The following is a 27,672-nucleotide window of genomic DNA, read 5'->3' as shown; positions in this document are numbered from 1 at the left end:
ATCACAACTTTAATGTTCCAGGAGTCAAACAGTGTGGATATATTTGACTTGAAATCAGTTATGCGTCTGTGCTTTTTTTTATTTTTAAATAAGTACAATTGGATAAAAGAAAACATATTTGTTAACCATGTATGATGGATTTATTGTGAACTAACAATGGTACTTTGAAGGGGAATATATACAAAATGTTTGATGCATTTCTGCAAAAAAAACCTGCTTATTCTGCACACAAAACTACTGCAAGTGACACAGTTTCAATATATGAATATACAGAGATATATAATATATCAATACACAGAGTTACATTCACTGTTCTGTCAATAACATAATATATTGTAAGATCGTGTTACTCAGAAATGCTCAGACAATCTTTAATGGCAACTAAAGTTAAATATATTGTGGTGCAATATGTGTGATTCTGCTCAGCTTTGTGTTCCTTGTGCCAGGAATTTCAATGTGTATGTGTAACTTTCTATTTATACACGTTGTATGATGCTGTGTGGAGAGTTGGAAGTGATTTCCCGCACGTTGACGTTGCATTTTGTGTTTGCGTCCCCCTCGTGAAGGCGCCACCGAGGCGGCTGCTTCCGCCTCTTCGTCCTCCAGCTTCGTCAACGGGGCGACCAGTAAGAACCTGCCGGCCGTGCAGACGGTGGCTCCCATGCCTGAGGACACAGCGGAAAATATGAGGTACAACACAGTTCCTTTACTCACCCGGCTCATGTTTTAATGTAGATTTAAAAAAAGGGGGGGGGGTTATTTATCTATTTTTCTGCCATGCTGACGTTTGTATCTCTGATTGTTGTGACCTTGTTGTCAATCATAGTTTGTGACAGTCGTCCTTAAATGTCAGCGAGTCCCACCTTCTCTCTCTCTCTCTCTCTCTCTCTCTCTCTCTCTCTCTCTCTCTCTCTCTCTCTCTGTCTCTCTCTCTCTCTCTCTCTCTCTCTCTCTCTCTCTCTCTCTCTCTCTCTCCCCCTCTCCTTATTGTTCTGTCCATCTCACATTTCCTTACACTTGTTCTATTTGACAATCTCTTTCTCACTCTGTCCTTTTCTTTCTCTAACTCTCCCCTGCTATCTTTTCTCTCTCTTTTACTCTTATATCAGTTTATCTCTCACTCATTCATTCATTTTATCTGCCCATCTTTTCTTGCTCTCTTCTGTCCTTCTCCTTTTTGCTCTGCCTCTGTTTTCATATCTGTTTTTCCTGCTTTCCCCTCTCTCTCTCTCTCTCTCTCTCTCTCTCTCTCTCTCTCTCTCTCTCTCTCTCTCTCTCTCTCTCTCTGTGTTTTGTGAGCAGAATAGAGATGCAGTTGCCATGGCAGCAGTAACCCACATCACTTAGCGTATCAGTGAGTCGATGATGGTGGCGTCTCGCTGCAGCGCCTACTGATCCTCTGCTCGTGTTTCTGAACAGCAGAAAACATGAAGTGTTTGTTTTGTTTGGTCTGTTGATTCTGAAGAAATCCGCGTCGTCTCTACCTGTGGTGTCTTTACGTCTCTTCATTTCAGTGAATCGGACCCGGATCCAGTCAAAGCCTTTAGCGGTCAGGCAGCATTACAGGCAGCCTCCAGAGGTCTGAGGCAAGGACTTGCACTTCAGCATTTTCCCAGGATCCTGATGTGAAATTACAGCAATACAAAGTCAAACTCCCTGTTGCACCCCACCCCCCACCCCACCCCCCACCCCACCCCCCACCCCACCCCCGAACTGTGAAAATGAGTTTCCTCTCTCCTCGTGTTGCAGTTTTCTTTCTTTCTCCTATGTGTGAACACTCGGGGGAGATATGTTTGAACCCTATCTCTGACATTGAGTTGTGTGGCTGCATGACTCCAGCCCACATTTTTTTTCTTTTTTCCCCCCCGAGGAGCTCAGATGAACCTCAGCATGTTTAGTGAAAGTGTGGAAGCTCCCTTTTCAGCGGCCGAACGGCTGCGATCTCAGGTGAAAGCCTTGGTAGCACATCGCAGCAGAGGATGCGTCGACATCAGCCGTCTGGTCCTACTGCTGGTACCCTTTACGTGCTCATGCAATGTAAACATGTGCCACATGTGTTGCATAGAAATACAAAACCAAGCCTGTAAAGAGCATGCCGCAGGCATTGTCCTGTAAGACTGTGTCGATTCTATGCTTTTGCCCGATCGGCACATTCCCCATGAGTGAAGAACCACGTAATCGATCTTATTTGTCGCTGGGATTCAGGTACAAAGTTGATTTCTGTGCTTTTTCTTTTTTCTTTTTTTTTCTTCACAGCATTACAACCAAACTGGAGAGAGCTTTGGAGAAAGTGGCCCCCCTGCTGAGAGAGATATTCGTGGACTTTGCCCCGTTCCTGTCGCGCACCCTGCTGGGCAGCCACGGCCAGGAGCTGCTCATCGAAGGTAGACGTGCCACATAATGCACTCCAACCCCTCGGTACCGGCCCGTCCTCCTCCAGCCGCCATGTTGACGGACGCGTTGCACAGAAGCAGATGATGACAGTGACGTGAGGGGGGTTGGGGGGGGGGCTGTCACAGTCTGATTAGGCGTGCGTTCCCTTTCATTCATCTGGCGGCGCCTGTGTTTTGTTTTCTCACTCCACATCTCGAGGATTATTCCTGGATGTATTTTTAAACATCTCCTGTTTGAAAGTCACAACAGATGTCATTTTGAGATGCATGTTGAAATAATTGGTGGCCTTTGCCTCACGTTTCTGATATTTTTAGTGCGAAACTATGAATCCCGTTTGCAAACTCTGCCGTTGCTTCGTGCTCCAAGGGAACTTGGATTCCTGTGGGTCAAATGTCAATACAAAGAGGAGGCGGTTTAGATCGTGATGTTATGCAAGAGGTGTTTAGCGAGAGCATTGCAAACGCAGAGCAGTGACATATGTGAAGGCGACTCGTAATGATGGCATGCAGGCAAAATGAAGTTGAAGACCATAAGAAATGTTTGAGGTGCTTCAGTAAAAGCCTCTGACTCAGGGGTATCAAACATAAGGCACATTCCACAAAACCCTTCAATCTGACCCAAACCACCAGGCACATGGTAAACAGACAAAGAAAACATTGATTTGTGATTTTTTTTTTTTTTTTTTTAATTACTTAAAAGTATTAGGCAAAACACAACACTGAGACCCAAGCTGAGATATTAGAGACGCTGCCATGAAAGCTGGATACATCGATGCTATGAAACTAGCAGTGGAGCCATGCTGTCAGGGTGAGTTTGTAAAGTTGTGCGTAATCCAACAAGTCGAGGAAAGTTCTGAGGATAATTCAAGGATAATTCTCATTCAAATGGGCTTTATGTTGAAATTATAGTCATTTTCTGAAATATTTTTATCAAGTATACTCGGTGCTACTGCAAAATGTAACTTTAGAGTTGAAATTTCAAGACTGTCATGGTACTATTTTACTGGTCCGGCACACTCGAGGTTGAAATGACTTTGACACCCGAGTTCTAACTCAGTCATTTATTGCCTAATCATCAAAAATATATATTTTTTCTAATTAGAATATTTATCCATCATGATATAGAATCTTGCACTAGTAAGAGAACATTGTATGTTAAAATCTGACTTCATGAATATTGTATTTCCTTGTCTGATCGACTCTCATTCCTCTGGAGGTTCACACACGTATGTGGAATCTGATTTACAGGAAGCTTTCAGGATTTATCCACACGCACGATAATGCACGCCATCGGTAGTGGGCGCCACCTACTGGCCTAAAATGGAAATGGCTTGAGCATGAATAGATTTGTTCGGCCAGTATGTATCCTATTGTAAGACACAATGGAAAGAAATGGAATTTCTGTGTCATATGATTTATGTTTTCTAAAAATGTCTGCATTGCTTATGATGCAACCGTTAAAATAAAAAAGAAAAGTTGATGGAGAAGCAAATCAGCTTCACCTTTATATACTGATGTCGTGAGAAGCCTTTTCCATTTGACTCATACCACTCATATTCCTCAATGTATTTGCTGTAACACTTCAATAACTTCTTCTGAAAACATGTCTGATCACTCTATGGCACGCGGTAGCAGTTTCAAGCAGAATATTCTCCCGTAGACGTGGCCCGACGCACACATCACCCTCATTTTGACACACCTTTCGCTCACAAAATGCATGCAAACTGAAATCTTAATCTATCTGCATAAGCATGCACTTTGTTACACTTCATGGCCTGACGCCTGAGGTTGTCCTCAACACTCTGCAGATCCTGTATGTAGATCTCACTATTGTCAAGGACACGTTATCTCTTTTCATAAATACTGCACTCTTGGCCAGTCATCCAGGCCTCGGTCTGTTCGTCTTGGTTCCACACGTCATCCTATCTGTGACAGTCCTGCTTGTTAGTCACCTTGTCGAGACAGGGAGTGACCCTGCGCCTGTCCAGCAGCTTGACAGAATAGCGCTACAGAAAATAGGGAAAATTTCATGAAAGAAATAATCCATCATGGATCTAATCTGTTTTTATGGCGAATAAACTGAAGCATAGAGGCTTATAGGGTTATACTGATTTGCCTCTGAGGTAATACAGTAATAGCTGTTGTTGATATTAAAGTGAAGCCACTGGAAACTTGGAATCACGATTTCAGCTGCCCAGACTTCAGAAATCCACAAGACTTCAGGTTTGATAGATTTAATACGTTTTTAATTTAAACTGCAGCACTTTGCAATTTGCTAAAGATCAGTGGTGACTGGTTTTTGCTGCACGCAGTGATCTGGTGTGGAAGCTGTGTGAGGCTTTCCACTGCTTTTTCTCAGGTTGACGACGTGTGCCTAACCTCAGGGAGTGTGTGTGTGTGTGTGTGTGCGCTCTGCCACTTTATCCCTGTGGTTTGTTTTGGCCAGGATTCACAGGAGCAGTGTGCCACAGCAATCAGCGCAGGCATGTGTGCAAAATAAACGCATGTGTGGTCTCCAGTTTCTTCACTCGTAAGCAAAAATACAAAAAAAAATAAATCTTTGCCTTTCCTGAAAGCCAAAGTCTTTTCTTTTGGCTGTACATTTTTTTTTTTTCGGTTGCATCATGCGACACCGTCCATCTTCTATACTAAAAAGTCACTAGTTTATCATGGGATACTTCACATACTATCACCTTCACACCTACAGGTAACTTTCGTGTCATAAATGAGCCTCAAACACATGTTTTTGGACTGCGGGAGGAAACCAGAGTAACTGGAGAAAACTCACACAGGCACTCAAAGGCACGATGTCACATGAGGTGAGAGACACTTGTTGTGCTTTCCAACCATAATGCATGTTTTTGGATTGTGGGAAGAAACTCCAGGAAACAGCATAAACTCCACGCAGGACTCAAACTGGAACAGTTTGTCGTTCAACTTTCAGAAAGAATGAATGAAAGTATGTATCGTAATTCACAATTAATCTTGCACCATTTGAAAATAATTTCTCCAGGGGTTAATAAAGCCTTTCTGAGTTTTTTAAGAAGGAACTAGTTTCTTATGAGATGATGACGTCACGCAGACCCCCACATTGTCCAAATGGAACAAAAATAGTTTGCACTGCTTCCTTTTCTGACCTTCTACTAACCTCAAGTGGCATTTTGAGAGAATACATGCAAACATTCCTACATTTCATACTTTACTGTAGAGAGGAGTTTATTACAGCCTCATATAAAATCAACAATAATGATAATAATAATAATATTGAAGCAAACAGAGCTCTGGTATTGGAATACTATCGGCATCGGCAAATTCTCCTGCTCCTTAATATAATATTTTCTATTTCAGAAGCTTAGGTCCCAGAAACAGGCATACACCATACATACATATGTAAATAGACACGTGAGTATGCCATGTGGCTGTGGCTACTTGCTCAATGTCAAAGAGAGAGGAGTGAAAAAAAAATCAGGTAGCATAGCCCTGACAAGTGTGAATACGTCTGTTACCCTTTCACTCAAAGTCTGTCAGCGGACTGACCGAGCTGACAAGCCGGAGCTGATCTCCGGCTGCAGACTGGAACCCGACGAGGTTGGAGAGAGAGAGAGAGAGAGAGAGAGAGAGAGAGAGAGATCCAGCCTCACCACACGTCTTTTTAACCCCGTCTCAGTCTGTGAAATGTCCACCGGGTGACACGGACTACATCACTTCTATCTATCAGATGAAATAAACACACAGACCCGCTCGTGTTTTTTTTGTTTTTGTTTTTTTTGTTTTTTTTGGGTTTTTTTCAAATCGCGCCACCCTGTCGAGTCGCAGTTCCCCCCTCTCTTCTTTCCGGCACTTCCCAGGCCCACAGTTGAAATACTGAGCCGCAGTGCAAAGGCGCTCCATTTACTGGTAATTACCAGCCATCCATCACCGCTCAGATTGCCCCGGGGGGTCAAGCCCCTCCTGTGCCCCGCGTGCCCCCTTGGCTTCACCCCGTTCCTTCACCCCCCCTCCCTCCTGCAGACATGCGGTCAGTGCGGCAATTATGTCGAGTGCACCCTGAGCCTCACACTTGGAAGTCGGTGGGCAAGGGCCGTGTGCGAACACTGCGGCTGTTGTGACGCCTGCTTTCTCTCGCTGTCCCCGGAGTGGCCCCGGCCTGCCGGGACACATCGACCCACAATGCCACATTCACCCGTGCCTTAACCCCCGGCCTGTTTACAGGGAAAGGGACTGGCAGGCCATGTTTAAATAGAATGCATTTAGTTTGTCTACCAGCACAAGGCCAGGGTCAGTCGGCCACCTGACTCCGGTGTCAGGCCGGACTGACTTACGGCTCGCCATGTCACTGCTATAACAAGGGGTCAGCTGTGGCGCCCTGTGTACAAGAGAAGGGTCACTTCCTCTCTTGAGTATTTACAATATGTTCCTCTCTACTGGACGGAAAGGAAAGCAGTCAAAAGATTCACCATTTGCCCCCTCTTGAATATTTAGCATTCTGGATTTCATTCATTGTTGCCTGGCAGAACATGTAGTTTATTCAACTCATAAATCAGTGGTACTGATAAATAAAACCAAAACAACACATTCTTATTGGTATTAATCTCCCAGCTCTTGGTTTTGTATCTCTTCTACGTACTTTTCCTGCCTTTTGCTGTGTCGCAGGCATCAAACACTGCACCACATAAGCATTTTTAACTGTGAGTAAAAATATACATTTTTGAGATTTAAGAATTACTGAATCCTTTTTTTAATTGACGTTTATCGACTTTTTTATTTAGCTCTGTGTGGTGAAAACCTGACGTTATTGTGACGTGATTCTTGGTGATGAACCTATAAATTTGTTGATTGTAGTTCAAATATAAATGTAAAATTTTAACGGGAGAAAAGGAAAATGTAGCTATGCAGTAAAAGCAAGATAATGTTTGCTTCAAAACACTATGTAATGGAGAAACCGCCACCCCAGAAGAACCTGGGCTGAATGTGGAACCTGAACTAAAAAGTGTCTGGCACCCCGTGGTCTGAACTAAACCTGCAGAACACTCATTTAAATACTCCTGTTTGCACCATGTGGTCACGTGAGCACGCTGCGCAGGATTCACTAACTCACTCTCCTTTACTTTTGCAAACGCAACGCTTTAACAATTAATTCATCAGGCACATTTATCCAAGGTGACAGAGGTGCATTTGTAAAATATGCTCAGCTAAAAACTGAAAATACAAACATTCTGGCCTCCTGTCTGATGAACTCCCCGTCATCTTCGGAACGGCAGCAGCTGTACGTCCGTAAGTTTTCTAACGAGGCCCAGACACTTTCTTTCTTCGCCTTATTAATGATTGCACCTTTAATGGCTCTCGCCACGAGGAGCAGGAAGGGGCTGGAGGTGCAGAATAGGAGACCGGTCGCAAGCCATTGTTTCTACAAATGAGCTTTTCACACCTGCCCATGTTTCATTAGAGAGTTGTCTGCTTCACCGGCTCTCCGGCTGCAGCACAGAGATGTGGGAAGAAGCTGTGAATGTCTTCTGTGTGGCATGTGTGAATTTAGCTTGTGTGTAGGTGTGTGTGTGTGTGTGTGTGTGTGTGTGTGTGTGTGTGTGTGTGTGTGTGTGTGTGTGTCGCGATGTGAATTTCCGAAAAATTGACATGTAAATGTGTGCTGCAGGACAATATTTCAATCGTATGCAAATCTGTAGCGCAGGTTCATGGAATCTGCTTAAAATTTGCTGAAAGTGTTGCACAGAGGGGGAAATAATGTGCCGTTTGTTTGTGTGCCAACGTAAACATTTTCACTCGCGTCTCAAAAAAATGTAGAATTGAATCTCTTCTGCCCGTCTCGTTTGTCTCCGAAGGTCTCGTCTGCATGAAGTCCAGCACCTCGGTGGTGGAGCTGGTCATGCTGCTTTGCTCTCAGGTGACTATTTTTTTTCTCACTTCTCTCACTCTCCTCACGTCTCTTTACCCGCCTCCCTTTGTCTCTTTCTCTATTATTGTCCACGTCCCTCTTTAATATAACGTGGAGACAGTGTCACAGTGCTGTCCACACACATTGGATATCAGTCAGTCAGTCAATCTTTATTTTCTTTGACATTTCAGACAAACTGCTCATCACTTACTTTTGTGCACATACATAAGTCATAACACAGTAATGCAATTCAGTAAGGTCAAATTGGGAGACAGAAACATGACTGAAACAGTGTGGAGAATATAAGCCAGTAAAATATGTTAAAATGGTGAATAATGTTTAAGAAAACAACTAAAATCCAACAGATTAATATGCATATTACAACATGCATACGAGCATATATAAAGTCAAATGTCCGTTTTTGTCATTGCATAGAAACACAAATAGTTTTGTAATTATGACCCGTTTATTCCTGTCCTGTCACCACTGACATACATAAATTTCACAGCTACAACTTCTACGCCATCTGTGATATATCAAACTATTTATAGAAAAGGGAGTAGCACTTTTTGTGCTCAAATAACCATTATGGCAGCGCCCAGTAATTCTGCAGTACGATTTACAAGTGTGCCACACATTTGTAACACAAGTTAAACACATTAATATAGAATAGCTGCCAGAAAGTTAAGTTGTCAAGCTGCAGAATCAATAATTTAATGCTCATTTTATGGCATTTCTAAAGCCTTGAATTCAAATAAATCAACTTGATCTTGTCATACACACACTGTCATTATGGAATTACAAACTTGAAATGGTTTAACGTGCATAATTGTTTTGAAAGGAAATCCATCTCACCCAGTGGCATCCAGTAATTTCTCACCCAAGCCCCACCTCGTGGCACCCCGCCGCTGACTGATCACCCCTGCGCTGACCCTCTGAATCTCTTGTTAAGCCCATGTTTTAAAGAAGGTCAGAGCCCCGATGTAGCAGTTAGAGCAGGAGATATTTAACATACCTTCTGTCAGCCCATCAGTCTTGCACCGGGAGCCCATAAGGAAGCCATTACTTGGTGCCTCTCTGCGGATCCAGACTGCCGGGCCCGGGCCCGGAGGAGCTGGACTGCCGCTAGGTGCTCCGTGGTATCCGCAGTCCAAAGCCGCTCTTCAGCAGGGAGCTCAGCCCGTGTTATATGGAGGCCATTATTCAGGGGATTTTCTTTCCAAAATAAAAAAAAATAAAAAAAGTACATAAATGGGTCAGCCAGCGCTGAGTTATTGTTGCTCTTTTGATGGGCTCCTTCTTTTTTTTCTTCAGCTTTTCTGTCTGTGAAGTGTCTGTGGGAAGTTGCACTTTCCAGCTCGAGGATTTATTGCAGATGAGAGCCTCAGCATGCTGTTAAGAGTCTGAGTCCACCCCACCCCCACCACCCCCCACCCTTCACACAGATAGCATTACTGTGGCTCCAGAGGTTCCTGCCATTAGGGGCTCTGGGGATGGAACTCAGGCTGAGATATCGATCAGACGCAGAGGCCTTGAAGCCTCCGTTCAGCTCGCTGTCCTCCTCCAACCTCTCGGATTGAGATGAGCCATTGCTCCCTATCCTGATACTGCACTATCTGTAATCCGTTTAGTTATGTCACCAGATAATATGACTTTAAAAATGTTAAAGTAATGAAGGGATGCAGAGCTGATTTTTCAACATGTACCGCACCGTAATCGCTTGTAATGACTTCAGTTGCATGATGTTTAGAAAGCAACTCTTCGGCTGACAAAACGCCAACTTTGACGCGTCCCTTACATATTTCAACGTTAACGTCTTAAGACAGCACGGAGGGCACTTAGCTGACCTTTAGTCCCTCTCTGTTTTCTGACCTGTCAGTTTTATGAATAAATTAGTGCTAATGATCCGCCTTTTCTTATTTGTGCATACTAATCACGGCCATCATGGCGCGGCTGGCCGCGGCCGCTTGCAGACACCGCGTGTCTCTCCTCAGCCCGGGCAGCTGAATGAAAAGGTCAAGCGGCTCTGTTTCTTGTAACGGCTTAAACATACGAGGGGCGGGGGTCTGGAGTGTGGAGCCGCGGAGACTCAGTGATGGAAGGCGTCCAGATGTGGAGAGTGTATAACCGAGCAGATAAAAGCGACAGCTCCCCGCACACTGACAGGTCGGATTGAAACACCACAAATACTTAGTGCCCTGCTGAATTTCACCGAGATGAAAGTGGGAGGAGAGAGAGAGAGAGGGTGGGGAGTTTTAGTGGCTGTTTTTTTTTTTTTAAAGGGTAAATTGATGAATGGCACCATTGCTACTGTGCAAGTCGGCCTCCACCTTCAGCAGTAATATTTTAGTGACCATCTAAAACTGTCAAGAGAGGGAAGTTTGTCTCCAGAAAGAGGGCTCATGTTCCCATTTATTGGTAATTATCCAACAAAAGATAGATTTCTTTGATGCCCAGTAAAAACAGTCGGAAATTAAGAGAAAGTGAGATTGGACACGACAGCGCCTCCAACAGACCGATCGGCTCTTTGAATCCCGGTAAATTGCTAAATGCATTATTTTGTTTGAAAAGTTTCACCTCCACCCAACAAAGTTTCAAAAACAACGTCCGTTGAAACGCTGTATTGATGATGTATTAATTACGTTGGGCCACAGTTACTTTGTGGTTTCCGTGGCTCCATGCACTGTTGTCGTGTGAAGAGACGCACAAAACTCAATGAAAGTTTTCCGTTTCCACTTGAAATAGTCAAACCGCGCCTCAAACTTCAGAATTGATGAATCTCTCTGAAACACGGTGTTTGGCGTTGGGAGAGGTGAGTGTGACTCAAACATTTCCGTCAGGTCTTCATAACTGTTCCTCTTGACTCCATGTTAAAGGAAAAATATGTAAAGTCTTCATGTAATTCAAGAAATATACTGTAACATGAATAGGAATGAGACAATATGAATTAAAGTTAAGACAGCATTGGTTGAAGGACAGATGCAGCGCTTGTCCCCCCAAAAAACCCACAATGAATTTGCTCAACACTGCCACCTGATGGCCAACTGAGACACAACTCAAACTCTATATGGACCCTTTAAATCTTTTCTCCATCTTTTAATTGTTTGTTCCATTATGTAAGTAGGCTTTTCCTTAAGTTATTAACAATAATATCTCAATGATGTAATACAATAATAGAAGGTGAAGAAGGAGAAGAAGAAGATCCTAGTAATATCAGTCATATTAAAATGCATAACAAAGCTTCAAAACTTCACATTGCAGTAAAGAAATGATGTTTCAAAGACTCTCAGGACCGACTAACACGTCTTGAAGATGCAGCAGCCGTCGTTTTTCTCAAGGCAAAGAAGACTGAGTACAAGACGATCAAGGACAATGAGCTTCATCAGTTCATCCAATCCATGGACGGCAAAGTGCTGAACGAGGTCGGTTGGAACCTTGGATCGTCCGTCTTTGATAGCAAGAAGGACGTCAACGCCACCAAACCCAGGATCAAGTTTACGGTGAAATCACCCCCCAATATCTACCGATACCGTTTTCCGATAAGACATCCTGGAGTCTCCGGTGCTCCAGTAGAGGGAAGCCGCCTCTCAGTTACATGGATTCTGGAGCTCCAGACCCACGGCGTTCGGGGGATCGGTGACATCACCACCCGACTGAGAGGCGGGGAAACCATCTACATCTCCATCTCCACCCGGTCGACCGACGTTTCAAATGTATTTACTGCCACAGTCTTTCACTGTGTGTGGATCTGCTGTTGACAACAAATATACAAGAAATTCCCATTTCAAATAATATTTACTATTTGATGTGAGTTTAGATGTAACTGTGTGACAGGTGACAGTTCTACTTCATGTTGTTGTTTTTTATTTATTTATTTGATGTTTTCTCCGGTCTGCTGGAAGACAAGCTTTAATTACTATCCAGGGAAAATACATTTCACCGGTAATGTAGTAATAATACTAAAGCAGAAGATAGAATATATCAACCAGAGTGCAGAATATCCCTCCATTCCTCCAAACACCAGCTAAATCACAATGATTTTGAATTGATTAAATATTGACATAGTATTTGTCAGTTCTTCTAACACAGATGCTTTAATAGTCATCTGATTCTGGTAAAACCGTTGATAAACAACATGTTGGACTGTTTTACAGTTTATCTGGCTTTTATTCAGACTGAGCCGCTGATTAATACAGCTTGAAACCAGTTTTTTTTTTATATCCAAGTGACTAATCAAACTCCCCTATTGGCCAACGGTGCAGCACGCCGGTCCTGGTCTGCATTTATATAAAGGATCACATCTCTTTTTTTTTTTTTTTTTTCAGGAGGTGAACGTCAAGCCTTATTCCCTTCAGATAGACTGCAGATGACTTTTTTTTTTTTTTTTTTTTAATCTCTGCAATCAAAGGCAGACTCCTCTGGGAGTTCTGTGCTCCAGTGAAACCAAAAAAAAAAAAAAATGGAAAAGGAAAAGAGAGCCTGTGAAGTGCTATCTGAGCTGTCAACAGGCATACCTCAAACAAGATACCAAGAAATGAGTAGTTCAGGCTACAGTGCCACCGACCCGCTGCCCCCACCCCCTGGAATCGCCCCGGCGTCACATCTGCCTTGATTTCCGTATTTATTTTTGTCACGTGAGTCCGGTGCGAGTGGAAGCTGGGAGGAGGCCCGGCTGTACATGATCCCCTTGTCCAAATCAACAACAGAACAGCCTCTTCCAGGTCCGAGGCTGCGGCGCAGGAACGGGGGTCACGGGGGAACATTTGGAGACCAGATGCTCAGCAGTTTGTCAGCGCCGTCTCCCCAGACTCAGCGCGTCGCAGGGTCAGTGTGTGCACGCCAGCGCGAGCCGCTATGTGTCAGTCACGACAACTGCGTACGAAAAAAACAACACACGCTGCAGCTTTACTGCAGCTTTATGCAAAGATTGAATAGTTTTAATTTCTTTCAATGGAAATCAGGATCAGATTTCCTGTGTGTGTGTGTGTGTGTGTGTGTGTGTGTGTGTGTGTGTGTGTGTGTGTGTGTGTGTGTGTGTGTGTGTGTGTGTGTGTGTGTGTGTGTGTGTGTGTGTGTGTGTGTGTGTGTGTGTGTGTGTGTGTGTGTGTGTGTGTGTGTGTGTGTGTGTGTGTGCATAGCCTACGGCGGCATAGCACAAAAAAATTCTTCTGTTTTTTTTTTTTTCTTCCTCTTCATTTGAACCGTGGCCTTCTCTGTTTTCCCTTCCATTTGCACCTCGGCGAGGTTACAGGAGAGCCGAATTTCCCACAGTGAGAGGCGCGCTCTCAAACTGCTTTTTAATCATTTCCAGAGCATGTTGTGAGACAGCGAGAGCTGGCACTGTGGCCCCGGGGCTCGGATCCCTTCCAGGCGCACACTGCAGGGCTCGGTGATCTGTCACTGTAAGGGACAGAGGAAATGGCTGTATTTAAGCGAGAGGATACAGTTTCATCCCACAATTACATCTCTCCTGTGTTTACAGATCTTTTCACAGAGGAAGAAAGGACGGTCTCACATGTGGTGGAGGATTTCAGCTTTTTATAACCGTCGCTCTTTTCTTCCCCCCCTCAGAAGGACACATCAGCTAAATACTTTCTTTTACCTTCTTGAATTACGGGCTGCAATTTGTAATGTAAATTACAGTTGAAATATGCCCTTTGCCTGGTGAGATATGTTTCTTTTCAGGCATCTCAAATTGCATTTAATACCCTGTAGCCTATTTCAACGTTTGGCGTGCTTTTCAGCTCTATTTTATTTTCCTACGTTTACATTTACATTTTGTGCAGGTAACAGTGTGACTTTTATCATTTCAGGAGTGGCAGAACTCCATTCAGAAGAACGCAGGCCTGGCTTTCATTGAACTTATCAACGAGGGAAGGTAACGTGTTCTTTCAATGCAACACATAAAGGTTAATCCCTATATTCACACCACTGACAGGAGTTAGCATGCGTAATTCTCACGACCAACACCATTTATGGTATTTAAAAAAAAAAAATCCAACAGCCACCAGAAAGCAGAGAAAATGAGTTATTTGCTGGTGAAGCATCGACTCTCTGGTCCTCAAGTCATTCAGACTATGGCTGTGGAATCAAAGGTCAGAACTTCTGTGATTACAGTCAAAAACACAGTCATTGAAATGAAAAGTCACAATTGGCAATTCTACAGCAATAAAAATAAATAAAGATGGCCTGATAATAAATGTCATGAGAGCAGGGGTGTCAACCATATGGGCCAGAAGCGACCAACCAGAGTCTTTCCAGCTTTAGGGATAACTTTGTTTTTCCTTCGTAGTTATACTGTTTGTGGAACATATCAAACTCTGATACTACAGATCAGTGCGATCGAGCCACACTCTGCTTGTGAAGAATTAAATATGTCTGCTGAGTTCTGCAGAAATCATGTTTTACGTTAAGCGGAAACCTTTTTTGCCAACATCAACCTGAAGATGAAAAAAAAAAAAAAATTGCAGATTAGATTTATTTGAGCACATTTGGATATTTTTTTCAGAATTAAGCACAAAATGTTAGTCATTTGTTGCTTTTCCAATACAACGAATCAACACAGGGGGCCATTGTTAAGACAGACGATTCAGCTTGTTCAGGTTTTATTGAGAGATATTTAATTTAACGTTTCACACTTTCATAATGTGCTAAACCAAAGAGGAATACTTGGAGTTGTTATATATAGGTTGTGTGTTCTTCCTACTGCGCAGTTCCACTACAATGAGTGAAACCACAGAGCCACCGAGCCCCTCGCCCCTCGCCCCCTGTTATCAGTGCAGCTTGTAATTGTTTCCCCTCTCAGAGACATGAAAAGGCTGTTGGCACAGCGTTTATTAGCTCTAAGCCTTTTACCCTCGTTGACTGCTCTGTCGGGGCTAAAAGTAAATAAGACTGCTGTGATTGGATGAAGCGCAGATATCGAGACGAGGGTGCAGCCGCCTGCTTCTTGTGTCGTCTCTCTGGGTTTTACTGTGCCCTCCGTCCCCGGCTGTGGCCAGACTTTCCTGCAGAGCAGATCAGGGACGGCTCAGCCTCCTCGCCCATCTGCCGACCCATCTGGCCATGGCTCCTCCTACTTCATGCCCGGGCTCTCCTTGCCCGCCTGCCCCCCCCCCCCCCCCCCCCCCCCCGTGTTGGCCCCGGAACAAAGGAAGAGCTCCACGGCGCTGTCCAGGGTGCTGCTGACAGACGCATCATTCCCCAGGCTTTACTCGTCGGCGTACACCTACTCTGCTTAACTAGTCAGATCTGGAGGTGGCTGGATTCGGGTACTTGTGTTTGCTTTACAAGGCGTGGCTGACACCCAGACAGTGGGAGCAACAATACATGCAGCAACTAAGCTGATCTTCGGCTTCGTTAAAACTGCTGCCGCATTTTCTCTATGAAATTCCGTCTCTGTTTTTAAGCGATCCATCTCTTTGAAAATCAGTCGCCTCACATGTAACTCCGTCACCGTTGACTGTTTTGCAAGCGTCTCTCTCTCTCTCTCTATCGCCACAGACTACACGTCTTTTTCTTTTTGCCCCCCCCCCCTCTAAATCTCACTTGTCATCTTGCTTTCTCATCTATTCCTGGTTTGGAAACAAAGCTCGCCGTTGTCAGCCTCCGTCTTTGAACGGTGAACTTGTGTCTATTAATGAGTGCTTGTCAACAGTTAAAGAGGCAGGAGCAGCTGATGAACGCAGCCTCGGGATCGCTGCCTCTCCTCGGGACGGCAGGGGAAAATTACACTCCGTATCGAGCACTGGAGAGGAACAAGGGCTGCTTTAATTAAAACAAAGCTGGCCTAATGGTGTGTAAAATGGCATGTAATCTACACGCAATATCCAGGCTGTTTTCAGTTATTAAAGACGCCGGGATTTAAATATGAATGAGGCCGCGGAGCCTCTGGAGTCGGTGGGGTTTGTGTCACGGTCAGTGGGAAGAGATGCTCGGTCAATCGGGAGTGTGCCGGATAGGCTCCGGTGCTCTAATGACACTCCATTCCCTCCTTAATGGTACAGAGGGATCTGTCACTGACCCCCCCCCCCCCCCCAGGCCTTGCACCATAACACAGACAAATGACGCTGTTTGCCAGGCTGCTCTTTCACCAAGCGGAGAGTCACCAGATCCTGATGAGCCGGATTGGCCTCGACCCCGCCTCCGTTTGAAGGGGCCGTCATGACAAGACGCTGCAGCTCATAAAACCTCAGTGCTTCTTCATTAATTAGGTGGATGTGCATAGAAACTACTTTACGTGTGTTGTGTTTCCACAGTCTATGCAGACATTGTGTATTTATGTTTTCATGTATGTAAATGGAGAACCACAGTTCACATATATTTAGTGTATTTACTGTAGCAAGTGACATCAGTGCTTGGAAACTTGTCTCACAGTAAGAGTGAGTTTTAAAAAATAATGCAACAGCTTCAGGAGACGTTTTTGGGATATTTCACTGTGTTTTGCACCAGAAGGTTTCATTAAAATTGTTTTTTAATGTTGAGATTTTAGTCATTTTTGGTAGCGAGTGTTTGGTTTTTTTGCGAAAATAGAGAGATTTCCATCATGTATACGCGTCACCACAACAACATTTCTCTCTGTGTTTACTCTGGGATGGATCCATCAAGTTGTTCTTTATTTTTACACAGGAATGCTGATATCGGCATATTTTACTGGATCACACATCATCGCTCTAATTTGGGATCGATAGAATAGATCTGTCTCCACATGCAAAGCCTGCTAAATTAAACTTTCTTTGCTATTTTAAAGGTTACTCTGCCACGCCATGAAGGATCACATAGTCCGGGTTGCCAACGAGGCTGAATTCATCCTGAACAGACAGCGAGCGGAGGACGTGCACAAGCATGCGGAGTTTGAGGTATAACCCGCCTGACATGAAACGTCGAAGAAAGTTCATGAAAATCGCTTTAATTGTGTGTGCAATGACCAGAATATTGTGTTATTATACTGCGTAGATGTCGGGCTTAGATTAACCCACATATGGCGTAATGAATCGCACTACTACGCAATCTCTGCTCGTCCAAATTTGAATGTCACCATCGTTCTTTGGAAAATAGAATTTGTCACCCTGCTAATGAGCTCCAAACAAATCCGATTACTATGAAACAGCCATTCGGCTTCACACGCCCAGTAATCGTTTCCCTCTGTGTCCTCGTGAGGATTACCTCCTCATCCTCACACTTCTTATTAAGTGATTTAATTACCGGCTGCAAAAGGCTATTTCAGCTATATTAACTTATAGATGTAATATAAGGTTTTAGTGAGAAACTCGAGCAATAACCTCCCGTTTCTGTACTGAGCCCCTGTAGCATGACACTCCTGCTGAAGACAAAGAAAAATCAAGCTGTTTTACTTCTTCTTCTTCTTCTTCTTCTTCTTCGTCTTCTTCGTCTTCTTCTTCTTCTTCCTTTTATTATTGCATTTCTATTTAGGAATAATTTCCCACTCGAGAAAAACATGTCAATAAACACACACACACACACACACACACACACACACACACACACACACACACACACACACACACACACACACACACACACACACACACACACACACACACACACACACACACACACACACACACACACACGCCCTACCTGTGTTAACAGCTTGTACATTTGAAGAGTGATGAGTTTCTTATCTGGGAGAAGCAGCCGTCCTCAAACAGCTGCTTGATATACACTCCTGGAGGATCCTTGACCTGCTGGATAAACTGGGAGAGACGGCGAGATATGCAGTGTCAGGAGGGTGGGGGGGGGGGTTGTACCTGGCCCCATCAGTTCTGTCTGCCAACCCCAGACAGCCCGCACTCTTCATCCGGCTCTGACATTACTTTATTACCCACTATCCAAGATTGAAGATTCAGTACGCAGATAAGACGTTTTTACAATTAAGTTGGTGTCAGGCGGAGGCGTCATGCGCTTTAAAGTGATAAATAATGTTTGATATTTGTCACGGCGTCACGTGGTGATCCGAGGTGACAGGCGGAGATTGAGTTATCCGCTTTATGAGGAATATGTTGAGGTATAATATCTGACAGAATTCAAATTTAAAGCAGGAAATTCAATTAACTCCCAGCTTCTGTTAGCAAATTAGATTGTGAATATTAGCCAGAGTTTCTCCCCCCCCGGGGGAGGCCGAGTAAGACAATCTTGTTTCTGCGGCGAAGATGGAGCCACATGCGCTCCTTTACTTTACTTTTAGCCACCTGGTACACTTCTGTCGTCGCACCCACTCCTGGAAATTCATCTAAAGTTCATATTTCAGCCAGGTAATTCTTTAATTAGTTCATCCTAATTTCATAATCCAGAGATTGTCCTCTCTATAATCAGACATTATTGACGTCAGATTTGTGTTTTGTTTCTCGCTTCCTGCACCAGACGGACGTCTCTCGACACAGTGTGGCTTTTTGCAGGCTTTGACATACGGTGTCCTTTCTGAAATCTATTAAGAGTATTTGTCTTCCTTCTCTAATAGCACCGTTCACAGCTCCGGAGCAGGGAGCCTCATCTGTCCGCGGTTAGGGAATGGACTGGCTTCATGTGATCGCTGTGATTTACTGCACTCCTCGCAGGGACTGGGAATATATCTCTCAGCTGTCCACTAATATCTTTATGCACTCAAGTGTGTTGAATAAAGCCATAACATTCTTCAGCGTGACAAATGCTCCATTAGAGGATATATATTATTCTGACTTTATTGGAGTAAAACATTCCCAAATGTTATTAGTACAATGTCTGACATTACTTTTGGCTGTGGATAACTGCGCCTACGTTCATAAATAAACAATGGGCTTCGCTTCATTTTCCGTTTTCTCTTTGTTTTTTTTTTAATTCAGTCCAACTGCACCCAGTACGCCACCGACAGAAGAGACGAAGAGAAGATGTGCGACCACCTGATCAGCGCCGCCAAGCACAGGGACCACGTGACGGCGAACCAGCTAAAGCAGAAAATCGTCAACATCCTCACCAACAAGCACGGCGCCTGGGGGACGGTGGCCCAGAGGTAAGACCACCCCCAACCCCCCCGGTGTTCAGCCACAGTCCGCCGCAACCTACGGGACTAAAAGTTACCTGCTCACGGCGCTCTGCAGTCACTGCGCCGCCGAGCCACCGGTTAATGTCATTTTCCCAGGAATCCGATAGGGTCAGCAATCAGGTCAGCAAACGCAATTACAGCGTGCGGAGTGGCTTAATCCCCCCGGGACGGCTGATTGGCCAGTCATCCAGCGCACTGAGGTGGGGGGGGGTGGTTTGGGGGGGTGTTTCTCTAGCGTTGTCCAGGCATTCATTGACCCTCTCAGTAACACAGTGCAGCACCTGGTGGTAGTTGCCGCCTTCCCCAAGGGCCCTGTTAAAATAACCACCGGCTCTGCCTCTCGCTTGTATCCACATGGTCCCACTGACACAGAGCGGCGGCCAAGGATCAAGAGCCACATTTATATTAGACAAACAGAGGTGTTACAACATGCCGCTTGGATTACCTACTGAAGTAAAAAAAAAAAAAAAAAGGGACGGCGTTTTGCTCGCTATCTTTTATTGTCCATGTAGCCACGTGCATTCAATTGTTATAACTGAGGTGTCTGAAGTGCTCCATGCAGGCGAAACTGAAGTATAGTTTGATTATAGACGCATACATGTTTGTATTATCAACTTACCTACGAGCTAGCGATATGCAAATCAATTATTTTCTTCTATGTAGGTATAAATGCAGTAGGATTTGTTTGAGCATTAATTTCTTTATGTTAAAAATTCTCATATCTGTATGCAGATCAGAAGTAAAAAAATTTTTTTTAAAAACCACACAAAAAAAGCATTAAAACTAAGAATGTGGCTGTGTATTTTCCCTTTTGTCTGTAATCACATGCATCCAGATGTTATCATGGGCAAAACACCGAGCGCTCAATGCAGGCGGGGCTGCAGCAGGTTTTGTTTGGAGGTTAAATTCTGTCCTATCTGGATAAAGGTGAGAGATAAAAATGTGCAAGAAGACATGTTTGGATAAACCTAAAAGCTGAAATGGAATACAGAGTACACTGAGGAGTCGCAGTTTTGTCCATCTGTTAAAAATCTGAAGTTTTATCCAGACTGTTCCAAAAGCTGCTTGAACAGTAGCTTTGCTTTTGTTATTAAAATGCATCGAAGCCACATTTGTTTGGAATCTTAAACTATGTTTTGGCTGCTCTCGCAAATATTTTCTGCACCTTTGAAAGTGATTTCCACACTAAACTGATTATTCCACACAGTTTGTGTGGTATTTTTTTCGCATAAAAATGGATTCTTGTGTTTCTCGTGTCGTGGCAAAATGATGTATTGCAAGTATTGTCAGAACAACTATATATATTTAGTCAAAGAATTTTTTTTTTTTACCTCACAAATAAAGCTCTTTCTTAAAAACTGACTGAACCCGCACAACCCATGAAAATCTCCTTGGCTTGAATTCCGGGCTCTCGTTCAAATATTTATGGAGCCCCTCTCGGAGGCGCGGTATTTGCATTGAAACAAAAGGTTGTTGAGCGTGGGCGCATTGTAAATGATACCGCAAAAAAAAAAAAAAAAAAAAAAACTTCCAACAAATTCAAATTTAATGGTAACCTGCTGGCGAAGAAAAATGATGCAATATGCTCACGAGCTCAGGGCAGCGTTGCAGTTCAGCAGCTTAGTCTTATTCAATGCTACATTAACTTTCCCATTTATGCTGCTCTTGTAAAATATAAAGCCCTCAAGCATTTTGAGGTGTGTGTGTGTGTGTGTGTGTGTGTGTGTGTGTGTGTGTGTGTGTGTGTGTGTGTGTGTGTGTGTGTGTGTGTGTGTGTGTGTGTGTGTGTGTGTGTGTGTGTGTGTGTGTGTGTGTGTGTGTGTGTGTGTGTCTGTGTGTGTGTGTGTGTGTGTGTGTGTGTGTGTGTGTGTGTGAGTGAGTGGGAGTGGGAGTATGAGACTTTAGTTGTTTGTTTTCACCCTCAAATCGCCTTTAATACCCAAGTTCTGCCTGGAGACATGCCAGAGGATATTTATCATTAGTGTGGGATTTATTACAAATAGTCAACAGAGAGAAAAAAGACTGACTTGGGGTGTGTGTGTGTGTCAGATTTATATATATTTTTTTTTTCTTTTTTTTTCGTCTGAACTGCAGACGTGCAGGTTATCTTCATCCCAGAGAGACGCTTTATTCTGAGCGGTTGTGGCTGTTGCTGCAGCGGCTCGAACAACAATAGCCGGCGACGAGGACGCGGTTTTGGAAAACAGCTGCTTCTGCAGTCACGTGGTGCAGCTTGAAGAATAACCAGATCAGACCCGCGGTGGCCTGCTAGATCATACTATATGCTTGCTTGATGATGAATGTCCCCCTTGTATGGAGTCGGCATGGAAAGAAAAAAAAAAATCAATACTCCTCAAATTGAAACAGTATAGGGTGGTATTGATCCGCCGAGCTAAATCAGAATGAGGAGGCTTTGATACATCGCTGTGAGACAGCTTCCCAGCTCAGTAATGACACACTATCAATTTTAGCTTTACACTGATAAATCAAGTTGAAAATTGGATGTCAGAGGTTTTTTTTTTTCCCAAGGAGAGAGTGATTTTCCCCCCCGCCCTCTGGTCCCCTCTGCCGTTGACCTCTGAACCCTGCCAGTGGATTATAAAGTTCGGGCTCGTCTGAAGTGAGAGGAGATGTCAAGGCGAGGCGGATGAATTCATTGAAGACCAACGTCCACCGCTTGGTCCTCACTGTGGCGCCACCATGAATTCTTCACCAGAGTGCTTGGTGCAACACAGCACTTTATTTGCAAATTAGTTGCATTTTCTTTTTTTATGTGGATTAAGGATCAAATTTGTTTTGTGCCCTGGTTAACGAAACTAACATTTATAGCAGGGACATACGTTTAAAATATACAACAAGTAATACTACTTCAAAATGATTGAGGAAACAAAGGACCTGTTTATATGACAATGATTTCAAGTGAAAATGCAAATATGTTTCTGCATTTTGAGTTCGGAGCCACTAAAAATGCAACTTTTTGAAAAAAAAATTCTGCAGTTCTTCTGCGCAAGTAGAAGTAGTTAATAGTAGCAGTAGTAGTACTAGATACAATAGATTAGATAGATACTGTCGATGATAGATAGATAGATAGATAGATAGATAGATAGATAGATAGATAGATAGATAGATAGATAGATAGATAGATAGATAGACAGATAGATAGACGTTTCCTTCTGTTCGCACGCACCAAACTACAAGTGAGTTTTCAAGTTTTCCATTTTAATCACATCAAAACAGAAAATCCTCTCTGAAGCCTGTTGCTCTCGAGCCAAAACAACGTCGGAACCATTCGGTGTTCATGTTTTCACAAACTCTTGCTGCATTCGGCCATTCAGTTCGACTTACATTCAATCTTATAATTGCTATTTCTCTCGCTCTCTCTCTCTCTCTCTCTCTCTCTCTCTCTCTCTCTCTCTCTCTCTCTCTCTCTCTTAATTTTTAGACTGTGTAAAGGCTCCATGTCCACATTGGACTCTGGTTTTTGTGTCTATTTGAGTCCCTTGCTTCCAGTTTGAGCTGAACCAGAGATGTAAAACGGGGCTGACGCTCTCTTTGTTGCTGTGCAGACGTCCTCCCCGGTATCATCACTGACAGCTGACAGAGGAGCCTCCTCCGCAGACCTTAACCTTACCTGACTAGTCTATTGATTGTCAACATTTTCTTCTGTATAATTACTTTTTTGTAGCGGAGGAGAGAAAGGAAAATGGCGGCATCTATCGATCTGCAGCAGGGCAGTGAAACGGCCGTTTCCCTTGACTAACAGCGAGTTTCATCTCCCGCCCGTGATGAATGGTAACAATCTCCCTGTGGATAATAACTTTGTGATGGAATGAACCTTTTTACTCGCCATGTGCCCAGAGTATTTGGCGTTCCCTGAAAGGGTTATCAATTCTAATAGAAGAGCACACACAGGAGGGGGTGGGCACCTTTAGAGAGCTTTACAGCCTCGGAGGCTTCGAGGTCGGGTGACCCCTGGAAGGCAGAAAACAAAGGTCAAGGTCTCCGACGATACAATCATAATTTAGCCCAGCAGTAAAGAAGATATAATTCGGATACGGTCTTCTGTTTGACATCTATAGGCGCTCTGTTTCATCTGAGGAAATACATAAACGATCCCTTTGTTGGTGGTGCAGGCAGCAGTACTTTGCATATCCATTGAAAAAGGTTCAATGAAATGTGTTGTCGTTTATAACCGTCTGGAAGTAATGGTGTGTTTTTCAGCATTTATTAGCTGTTGTTTTTTTTTTTTGTGCTTTGTGTTTGCTTAGCGAGAACCAAGAGCGATATCCAGATTTGTTTTTGACCTCCACCAGGCTCTGCTCCTCCGGGGCCATTCTTAACCTTGTACGCTGTGCTAATTATCTCTGGAAAGAAGCCCATTTAACACAACCATTAATTTCAAAGGGTGCTGAAATGGAGCCGGGCATCGCCACGCTTGCAGTGAAAGATGGCGTCTGCGTGGGGAGTTCGCCGACGGTCCAGCTCGGCTCCTCATCCGTCGTCCGATCGCGTCCGTCCGTCTGTCTTCATTACTCCAGATTACCTGGAGTTAATGTTGCCGCCGCTCTGTTGTTTTTTTTTTTTTTCCCCTTTCGTCTCTGTCCAACTCTCAGTCTCTTATCGCTCCATCTACAAAAGAAAAGTCATATCCAATAACCAAAAGCATGGGGATCTGAGCTCAGCAGCTTCCCTCCGTCTGCCACGGTCTCAAACCCGGTGATGATAAGCAGTGACAAAATTAAAGAGATCAAAGTGTCCCGTATCGTTTGCGGCCCTTTGTGATAATCTGATCACGATGTCGACCAAACCGTCACTGAACACTTGGCATCCGCAAGACGTACGATCCAATTTTTTTTTTTTTTATATATATTGCGGAAATCACTGTGCATTTCTTTGAGAGCAGTGGCTCATCACCATCTGGTTGCCAGTCACCACTTTTGATGCACATTGTCTTTTTTTTTTTTTTTATTTTATTGGCGTTTTCCATCTAACTGCAGCATGTTGAGGAATTTGCCCCGCCCCCCAAACCAAAAAATAAAAAACAACAAAAAAACAAAATAAAGCAAAACAAAAAAACTGAACAATCTGGTGGGAAAGAAACGTTTTCACATTTCTTCACTCTGGTTTTCAGTCCCTGCTGGCCGCCTGATGGTTTTCATGACGTATGATATCCCCGTCATCACACAGCCTCAGATCTGGATGTCATTTTAATGGGACCGAAGTACGCTGTCAGAAGACCCTCCAAAAATCTGCTTGTGCACGCCAAGCCTGTGAACTGGGCAAACGTATTAGTCATAAAACAGTTTGTTTTCAAGCGGTCGTACATATATATATTTACATGCATTGACACGTACAAGTCAAACTCCTCATCATAGGTTTGAGTTTCTTGCAGTCGTAAACTGTCAGGACAGCTCACGACTAAAGAAAGGCCACTTGTTCACACTAAGGAACCGATGTGTTCAATGTCAATGTCGGTGTGTGTTTGGGAGTGTGTGTGTGTGACAGAAACCAGTCGGTGCCCCTCTGAATAGAATTGTCGCTGATTACTGGTATTTATAATAATTACCCCCTACTCATGTCACCAATGGAAGCTTTTAAAAGGGGTATAATGGTGTTTTATTGAATCAGCATGTCGCTGTCCTTCCTCCTGACCGCCTCACACACATCTCCTCACACACATCTCCTCACAGCACAATGACAATAAGAAGGAAATCTTCAGCCGTGCAGAACTTGTCTTTCTTCAGTATGGCCTTTCCAAAAGACTTGAAAAACATGAAGTTATTTTGTGCTTTTGAGAATCAGTTTCAGAGGTTATATTTTGTATTAATCTCCAGAAACTTATATTAGGAAAAAACACTAAATCTTGTTTTTTTTTTTTTTTTATTGTTTGGTCTGTGTTTAAATGTTTAAGGGGGTTTCTTTCATTAAAGTTTGAGATTATTTCACACTTTTACATTAAGTGAAAGTGATTGTGAAGTATTTAGTGCTTAAGACATGGTGTAATTTCATTAAAACAGAGGAAAGAGCTGAGTTTCTTGCTCAAAGACCCCCAGTGCATGTTTATTGGACGATGTGTATTCCTGAACTGTTCCAAAGAATCGCAGATAAGCTCCACAATTGGCATGAACTGTTTCCCTGAAATTCAAACAGATTTTCTTCAAAAAAAAATAAAAGAAAGAAAGAAAGAAATTATAACTTGCTTTGTTTTAAAAAAAGAAGAAAAAAGAAGCGAGGGATACATGGATCTCAGGAAGGGGATGACCCCTCCCATCATGCATTGTAAAGTTTATGTTATTGTAAAGCGTATGGGACACTCTGATCCCTTGTGTACCATTCGCGTTAAACATTACATGATTTTTTTTTTCTTGTTACTGGCTACGGAAGCATTAGCATGTTGTCAAAATAATCAGACATAATAAGAAGGAACTCATGACTTTTCACCCTCTAATCCACTTTGTCAGCTGTCAAGGTCTCTCTCTTTTCTTCAGTGACGTTAAAGTTTGCGCTGAAACAGTTTTCACCTCCCAGGATATTCTAAATCCACGCCTGTTGGCTTTGTCTTTCCTCCGGCAAACAAACACAACACCCCCTCCCCCCCCCTGTATACTGCAGTGTTGCATCTCTCACCTCAGAAACTTCAGGCCCGGCTTCCCGAGGAGAGACGGACGCTTTAAAAACACCCGATTTGTAAGAGAAGAGAGGAGACGATCGTCCGCTTACACATTCATCCTCCTGCACTTAGCAAGTCTGAAAGCCACGATAAATAATGGCACTCCTGTTTCCTGTAGGTTATCAGTGCAGGAAAATTAGCTTTTAAAATGCGCTTTGAAATCCATTTGGGTGATTGATGGGCGACGGGACTAATAAATTTTGCCAGTTTCTGGAGGGGCCGGCGCGCAGCGATTCTTCACGGTTGTCACCAAGCCAGACGCGTTTGATGTGTAAAATGAGGGAGCTTGCTTAATGAATGCTATTTGGACAATTTGCTAAGCAGAAGATGGAGATCCACGGAAATGATTGAAAACCTTAAAAAACCTTTGCTCGCTTTAATTCCTTTGCTTCTTCCTTCACGTGTGTGCTGCTCGCCGGCCCGGAATCTTCTTTACAATCTCGCTCCGGGGGGGTCATTGCGGAGACCTGCAGGTGGGAGGTTTGGTGTCTCCCAGCTACAGATTGAGGAGTTTCTCGGACCACCCTCGGGGAAGAGGGTTCCTTCAGCGGGAGCGCCGCAGAGGCACCGTCCAAAAATCAGTGACCACACAGTCTCTGGGATATCACTCCCGACAGCAGAACATCCAAACTCAAACCATGTGCACGGGACAAAACGACGGGAGGAAACGTCACAATGTCGGCGTCCCACTCGTTAATCAGCAACTTGAGGGGTTTGCTTTGTCGCGCGTTTCATTACTGTTAAAGACAAATGAGGATATCGACTCGGGCCAAAGTTGTACTGCACAATCCGCAACCTTCACCGGCCCCGGATGAAGAGCAGTGGAGGGAATTAATGCTTCTTCAAAGTGGCGGATCTATTCCCCCCCCCCCCCCCCCCCCCGGCATCTGCTGTCTGCTTGCACTGAGAATTAAAGGGGACATAATCTCCCGCAGTAATCGCCTACAGTTGCCTACAGTGGATTTACATTTTTTCACACTGTGTAATCTCACATTTACAATATCATTTACGTGGGTTGTCTCCTCTCCACTCACTGACGTCTCTCTTTCCCTCCGTTAAGCTTTGAGGGAGATTGACACGGGACAAGCTCAAGGCGTTCACTCTTGCTCTGCATGCAGCATGTGCACACACACACACACACACACACACACACACACACACACACACACACACACACACACACACACACACACACACATACACATAAACACACACACACACACACATACAGAGAGAGCGAGTTTTGATTGATACTTAACTGAAACTGAGCTCTTGTTGCTGTCAGAGCCCGGCTAAGTCTCCCGAGCCTCTTGATTTCTGACACTGGTAGATATTATATTCATGGTGCAGGAGGCTGTATTTTGTGATGTGATCCGCTGTAACACTTTAATCTGTTTAGACGGAGTCAATGCCGTGGCGGGGGAAGGGGGCAGAAACACAGAAACACTACAATGAATCAGGCGACCGCCTGCCAACGTTGTACCGCATCCAGCTCAAACCTCTGCTTGGATCTGAACGCACACAATAGTCGCTCCGAGGTTTTATTTGCAGCTCATGGCTGACTGCTTCTGGTTATTCTACTTTCTAATAATATCGGGGGTGGGGGGGGGGGGGGGGAATCACGAGGTTGTGGATGGTAGCAGGACAAGCTCGGTTATACTGCTGGACGTACATC

General features: G+C 44.0%; 1 protein-coding gene across 1 annotated transcript in view; it reads left to right on the top strand.

Moving 5' to 3' along the window:
- LOC308141652 (neurobeachin-like) overlaps positions 1-27,672 on the top strand; it is a gene marked incomplete at both ends in the record, with an annotated part of 240,698 nt that overhangs the window by 127,491 nt on the left and 85,535 nt on the right. The window contains 6 exon segments of the mRNA XM_080511859.1: positions 567-690; positions 2,257-2,384; positions 8,234-8,295; positions 14,100-14,164; positions 17,036-17,144; positions 19,128-19,294. Of these exon segments, the coding sequence (XP_080367985.1) occupies positions 567-690; positions 2,257-2,384; positions 8,234-8,295; positions 14,100-14,164; positions 17,036-17,144; positions 19,128-19,294 (655 nt within the window).

The sequence above is a fragment of the Blennius ocellaris genome (assembly GCF_963422515.1).
Source record: "Blennius ocellaris genome assembly, chromosome: 2".
Lineage (NCBI taxonomy): Eukaryota > Metazoa > Chordata > Actinopteri > Blenniiformes > Blenniidae > Blennius > Blennius ocellaris.
The sequence above is the reverse complement of the archived record's forward strand: the minus strand, read 5'-3'. Positions and strand labels throughout refer to the sequence as shown.